The sequence below is a fragment of the Dipteris shenzhenensis genome, chromosome 3, assembly GCF_047967505.1.
Source record: "Dipteris shenzhenensis isolate YYH24624 ecotype China chromosome 3, Dip_SZ_1.0, whole genome shotgun sequence".
Taxonomy (NCBI): Eukaryota; Viridiplantae; Streptophyta; class Polypodiopsida; order Gleicheniales; family Dipteridaceae; genus Dipteris; species Dipteris shenzhenensis.
Window position 1 is genome coordinate 10,137,959 of NC_141598.1, and position 7,157 is coordinate 10,145,115.

The 7,157-nt window shown below is 42.0% G+C and overlaps 1 protein-coding gene across 1 annotated transcript; it reads left to right on the forward strand.

Moving 5' to 3' along the window:
- Positions 1-461: 461 nt before the first annotated feature.
- Positions 462-6,475, forward strand: LOC147903338 (pentatricopeptide repeat-containing protein At1g11290, chloroplastic-like). Its single transcript, XM_087371387.1, has 3 exons — positions 462-3,493; positions 3,773-3,905; positions 6,461-6,475. The coding sequence occupies exon 1, from the start codon at positions 462-464 to the stop codon at positions 2,529-2,531; it is 2,070 nt and encodes a 689-aa protein (XP_087227513.1). The 3' UTR covers positions 2,532-3,493; positions 3,773-3,905; positions 6,461-6,475.
- Positions 6,476-7,157: the final 682 nt, after the last annotated feature.

Here is a 7,157-nt window from a genome sequence, read left to right on the forward strand (position 1 = left end):
ATTCAAAACTTGGAAGGAAAATCAAGAAGACAATAGTAGTGTGAAAACAAACAGACAAGGAGCACTTACCATTCATAATCCCTCTTCAACCAAAGTTGTTTCACTCTAAAGCTCTCATTGTTTTCCCCAAAAGACAAGGAGCACTTACCATTCATAATCCCTCTTCAACCAAAGTTGTTTCACTCTAAAGCTCTCATTGTTTTTCCCAAAAAACAAGGAGCACTTACCATTCATAATCCCTCTTCAACCAAAGTTGTTTCACTCTAAAGCTCTCATTGTTTTTCCCAAAAAACTGTACAGCCGAGATGGGGTCTGCTGCCTCTCTTTCTGAGGCTGCCTTCTCCTTTTTTTTGTACAGTTCACTTTACCTTTAATACAAACTTTCGTTACCGCAAAAAAAAAAAAGCAGAGTTGTTTCAAATATTTCTTCATTCTATAGGTGCTTGTGTCTTCCGTTAATTATGGACACACAGTTTAGATGCAATCATTCTTTTGGTGCAGGCAGAGATGGAAATGCTCTCCGCGAGATTTTGCCTCAGCTGAGGAAGGCTACGGAAATTCATACCATTCCGGAGGAACTTTCATATCAGCTTCCAATACTGAAGGCAAACGATTTGATGCAAATGCATGTGAAGCGCGGCAGCATGCTGGATGCTCACCTCGTGTTTGACAACATGCCAAAGCGCAATGTGGTGTCATGGAATATTATGATCCTCGGCTATGCCAAGCAGGAAGAGCGTACCCGAGCTTTGGAATTGTATGCACGGATGCATCAGGAAGGTGTCCGACCGAGTGATCGAAGCTTTGTTGGAGCATTGAAGGCTTGCAGTAGCTTGGCAGTGCTAGAAGAAGGAAAGCAATTAGGAGGGGAATTTTGGAAAATAGGGTGTCTGGCGAAAGGTAGAACCATCCACGTCCACTTAGTAAAGAGTGGCTTTGAGTCAGATGCATTTGTGGGAACAGCCCTGTTGAATATGTATGTGAAATGTGGAAGCATGGAGGATGCAAGGCGTGTTTTTGAACAATTCCCTCAAAGTAACGTGGTTGCGTGGACTACAATGATTCTGGCATATGCTGAGCAAGAAGACAGCGGCCTTGCTTTGGAATTTTATGCACGGATGCACCAGGAGGGTGTCCAACCGAATGATCGAACCTTTGTCGGGGCATTGAAGGCTTGTAGTGGCCTTGCAGCAGTGGAAGAGGACAATCAAATTGGAGTGAGGCTTATCAGAATAGAGTGCCTAGCAAAAGGTAGAGCCATCCACTCTCAAGTTGTAAAGACTGGCTTTGAGTTGAACGTATTTGTGGGAAACATCTTGGTGAATATGTACGCAAAATGTGGGAGCATGGAGGATGCACGTTGTGTCTTTGATAAGTTGCCTCTGCGTAACGTGATTACTTGGACTTCTGTGATCCTGGGATATGCTGAGCAAGAAGATCCTGAACTTGCTTTAGAATTGTATGCACGGATGCATCGTGAAGGCATAGAGCCAAATGATCGAACAGTTCTTGGTGCATTAAAGGCTTGCACTAGCCTGGCAGCGTCCGAAGAGGACAAGCAAGGTTACAGGATCACAAACTTAGGGTGCTTGGAAAAAAGTAGAGCTATCCACTCCCAAATTATAAGGTGTGGCTTTGAATCAGATATATTTGTGGGGAGCACCTTGGTAAATATGTATGTTAAATATGGGAACATGGAAGACTCACGGCGTTTGTTTGACGAATTACCACATCGTAACGTGGTGACATGGAGTACCATGATCCTGGGATATGCTGAGCAAGAAGAAAGTGAGGAGGCTCTTAGGCTTTATGCACAAATGCGACAGCAATCTCTGTCGCCAAGTACCTTTACCTTTGTTGCCCTTTTGAAAGCCTGTGGCAACACAGCAGCTCTGGAAACTGGAAAGGAACTGCATCTTGAAATCAACAGAGTTGGATTTGAGACTAATCCAAGGGTGGCAACCAGTCTTATTGACATGTATTCTAAATGTGGGAGCATGGTTGATGCCCAACAAGTGTTTGATACATTGGCTACAAGGGATGTTGTAATATGGAATTCATTGGTTGCAGGATATGCCCGCCAAGGAGAAAGTGAACTTGTGTTTCATTTTTTTGAGAGAATGAGGCAGGAAGGCGTAGAGCCAAACAGGGTCACGTTTCTTAGTGTTCTTACCGTATGCAGCCATGTGGGTCTAGTTGACACGGGCCAGGAGTACTTCAAGGCTATGAGAAACCACTATGGCATCATGCTGACTATTGAGCACCATACTTGCATGATTGATCTCCTTGGCCGTGCAGGCCGTTTACATGAGGCAGTGGCAATGGTGGAGAGCATGCCTTTTCAATCTAATGCTTTTATATGGCTAACTGTGTTGAGTGCTTGTCAAAGGTGGAAGAATGTGGAGGTTGGAAGGCATGCCTTTGAAAATGTGGTGCGATTAGATGAGAGAGTCCCTCCAGCATATGTCTTGATGGCAAACATGTATGCTGATGCTCACATGAAGGAGGCCATAGTAAGATCTAGGCAATGAGAAATGTTGCTGGAGCTTGGAAGCAGCCTGGATGACTGACCTTATTGGAATGGCACCTACATTTGCGGTTGAAGATATGGGACATCCCCAAAGCAAAGATATATGTGCAAAGCTTGAAGAGCCGTCTGTCAACTGATTTGGACCATATGGTACAGGATTTATACGATGACAAAAATAAAAAAAGAATGTGTAGGCATAGTGAGAAATTGGCTGTTGCTTGTGCCCTAATCAACACACAAGAAGGGATACCCTTACATGCGGCAAAAATTCAATGCACCAGAAGGGACACCCATACGTGTAGCTGTTGCTTCTTCCCTAATCAATACACCAGTAGGGACCATATGTGTGGCGAGCCACTGCTTTGATGTGAAAGATTGATTGGTGAAATATTATTGCACATCACGCCACATTAACACTTGACGGATGGAAAGTTTTTTTGTGTGGACAATTAATGACAGCTCTAAATGCAGCATCCCCTGGCTTGGCATGTGTCTACAGCTATTGGAGTTTGCTTTGCTCAGGGGAGGCACGTTGGGTAAGGGCAGCTAGACATCCACAGAGAACCACGGTCTGCACAATGCTGATGTCCAGATACCCTTACCCAGCCTGCCTCTGCTCAGCCGAGGGATGCTGCAATTACAATAGATACAGTGTTGTCACTAATAATGGACACACAGTTTAGATGCAATCATTCTTCTGGTGTAGGCAGTGATGGAAACTCTATCCACACGATTTTGTCTTAGCTGAAGAAGGCTAAGGAAATTTGTACCATTCCGGAGGAACGTTCATATGAGCTTCCAATACTGAGGGCAAATGATTTGATGCAAATGCATGTGAAGCGCGGCAACATGCTAAATGCTCACCTTGTGTTTGACTACATGCCAAAGTGCAATGTGGTGTCAGCCAATGTCAAAACATTGATGATCTTTGGAGCTGTCAGGTAGCCCATATTAGAAATACAGGTAAAGTTGTTATGCTTCCTCTAAGCTCCTTTAGGCAATGACACCCTAGCTAGTAAGTGTTTAGGGCTTAAATGCTAATAGTTTCTGAGTATGATCGGTATTATGTGTCAATGTGTAGGATAATGCTGAGATAAAAAACTCTTAATTGCTGTTGCATTCTCATCTTATTTTCGTGTGGTCTCATAAAACTTTCACGCGTTACCCTCAAAATCCTTCTGTATTGATTTTAGAACTATATTACTTGTGTGTAGTCATATTTCTCCTCTTGGTGTTGCCCAGGCTTGGCATCCGTAGAGAACCACGGTCTGCAGTGACTCTGCACCAGCATTGTGCAAGAATTCCACATCTTCCAATTCCACAAGTGCGATTTTTGCATCTACTTTAGAACCCGAATGGGGCTTTCAAATCTCCTGTAAGTCTTCTTTCTGCGAATGTATAATTGTCTTCAAACTGTAGACCCAAGTTTAAAAAAAAGGAAAAAACTGTGCTGGACCATTTACAGTTCTTTCCCTTCAAATGTAAAAGTATCTGCTTGTTTTGTATCCTAATGATCATGATTTTTGTTAATGTTGTTGGAAGGCAAACCTTCGTAGGGTCTAATAACTAGCAACCGTGGTTTAGTGGACATGCATGTAGCATGTTTGCATGCAGAGGTTGGTAAAATTCAGCTATTTTTGTGATCAGCTCTTTCGATTTTGGAGATTCGATGATTTTGGCACAGCTTGTGTGGCTTCTCTGATTGTCCATCCATCGTGGGAATCTACCAGGCCTTGTGCTATGTATTGATTTAAATATTTGTTCTGAGATATGGCTTATTGCTTTGAGTAGCTGAGTAGTTATCTGTGATCATGTAGTTCTCCAACCAGACCCGTAGGTCTGAGGAGATGTAGTGATATTGCTTTCATCAGTTTCTTATTGGAATATATTACAGCTTTAGACTCTTATTCCAACTCTTTGTTTCATCTACTGACTCTTTCTGTTTCATACATAGATTTTGAGAATATGGTGTCAGAGATGTGGTGATGAACTCTATGCATGAGGTTCAACAAAGCTTGAGAAGGTTATTGGCACAAACTTCCATGCATGGCAACTTGGTTTGTGACTTTATCTGATGGAGGGTCTTTGGTTTGTAGTCACCGGTACTGAGAAGAAGCTGAATACTAAAGAGACTGCTAAGAAGATTCAACAGTCAAGAAACGAGAGGGCACTAGGCATCCTTGAAGGGCTTTAGGGAGATAGTACAATCATCACCATGATCTAATGAAGCATGCATTTTAGAACAGAGTCACTATTGAGACACTTTGTGGGTCAAGATTGAAGAATTCAAACGTGACGCTTAGTGCAAGAGTTCTTCGGGTTGAAGACATCATCAGGAGACTTGGTGAGCATGTGAGCAAGGTGCCGCTGTATTATGAAACAAGTGTCAGATCTGGGATTACGTGTAGCTGAAGATGTCTCAAAGGCTGTGTGGCTGTCTAGTTTACCACCAACTTACAATGATAATTGTCAAGATACTTCGTGTTAGTAATGGTGTGAGTTTGAATGAAATGATATCTACCCTGAGACATGCGAGTCGATATCCCCATATGAACGTCAAGTGCGTGCCTATCTGAATAAGACGTTCTCTAGTAAGAGCAAAGGAGTCAAGAAGGAGGCTAGTATTGTGGCAAACCTGGACACAAGGAAGACTTTTGTTCCAAGAAGAGGACTAATGCTGAGAAAAGAACCATGCAAATGCAGTGTCAATAGAATTTACTGGAGTGTGGGCTGACACTGTACCCGACACTCACGACGATGACTATGCCTTTTGAGTAGCTTGTTTTTTGTCAATAGAGTTTGCTGGAGTGTGTGCTGACACTGAACCCGACACTCACGACGATGACTATACCTTTTGAGTAGCCTGTTTTTAACAGTAGTTTAGGTTTTTTTTTTTTGGTTTAAATTTTGTTGATGGTTAGCCTTTCATCTGTGTCAAAACAAACATTTATTTTTGAGCTAAAGTCTCTTTGTAAGGAATCTCCTCTCTTAGTGTTTGTGAGGGAGATTTCGTTTGAAGCACTCATACTCTTTTTTTGGGCTGTCAAATCCGACTTGGGGTAGTGAAATTCTTGTTTGAGTATTCACTGTATAGTTACTAGGGAACAGGAACGTTCCGGAAATTCGGGTGTCGGAACGGGAACATTCCAGGAAGGGGGAACGGGAACCGGAACACCACGTCATACACAACACGCCATCTTATGACATAAAACTATGTTAGAAAATGAAAGAAACTAAAATTTTACAGCCTTAAACTTTATATATAAGCTCTAAAATACCCATTTAAAACTTTCAAAGAGCAAAAAAAAAAAAAACTTTTATTATTATTATTATTTTTTGACGTTCCGGGCTGTTCCAGTTCCGGCCTGCTTCCTGGAACATTCCAGACGTTCTGGATGTTGGAACGCCGTTCCCTGGTAACTATGATTCACTGTCTGTTGAGAATATGCCAGTTTGATAGTTCGATATTTTATGTAAGCGCATACCTTTGATTCGAGGGGAGCTGTTGGGAAGGCAAACCTTGTTAGGTCTCATGACTAGCAGCCGTAGGTTAGTGGACATGCATGTGGCATGTTTGCATGCAAAGGTTGGTGAGGTCAGCTACATTGTGATTGTGATCAGCTCCTTTGATTTTGGAGATTCAACGATTTTGACACAGCTGCACGGCTTCTCAGATGGGGCATTGACTGTGGGATTCTACTAGGCATTGGGCTGTGTATTGATCTATATTTTTGTACAGAGCTATGGCCGGTGTTGTGAGTATCTGAATAGTTATCTGTGATCATGTAGTTTTCCAACAAGACCCATAGGTAGTGATGTTGCTTTCATTAGTTTCTTATTGGAATATATTACAGCTTTAGTTTTTTCTATACGTTGACTCTTATTCCAAGTCTATGTTCCATCTACTGCGTCATTTTATTTCATGCATAGATTTTGAGTATTCCCTAACAAAATGTTTCTCATTGGAATATATTACAGCTTTAGTTTTTCTATATGTCGACCCTTATGCCAACTCTATGTTCTATCTACTGAGTCATTTCATTTCATGCATAGATTTTGAGTATTCCCTAACAAATGTTTGTTGATTTGTAGACGTGTTGGTTATGGTCACCTTCTCAGTTAATGTTAAGAGCTGCTTTACAGTTTTTCAATGGCTGATCTATGTTTGAACAAGGAGCAGTATAACCATTGCATTCATAGAAAGAGAAAAACGGTAGTTATCAAAGGAAGTGATCACCTTGGACAGAAACAACTGAAGACCAGCAAAGATTCAACTCCCAATCTATAGATAGAGTAGGATGAAAGGAAATTACTATCTTGTTCAATAGGAGTGGGGATAGTGGAAGAAAATTCAAACTTCCACTCAATGGCCTCCTCTTCCTATCATCTTGCCTTCTCCTTTAGTGCTAGCCTTCATCATGGCTGAGTCTTCCCTTCACCTCCGGAGTGCCGACAGAAACTCAGTACGAAGACTTTGTATAAATGGATGCTCAAGTATGTGTGGGTGTGTGGATTTGTATGTGTGAGAGCATATTTTTATACTATGGTCTACACCCACTGTTGGGCGCTGATGATGTCAGTGGGGATGTCATAGTAGCTAGTCCCTGCTATGCGTGATGGAGTTTAT

Coding starts and splice junctions, on each gene's coding strand:
- LOC147903338 (XM_087371387.1), top strand. CDS start 462: ATGGACACACAGTTTAGATGCAATCATTCTTTTGGTGCAGGCAGAGAT.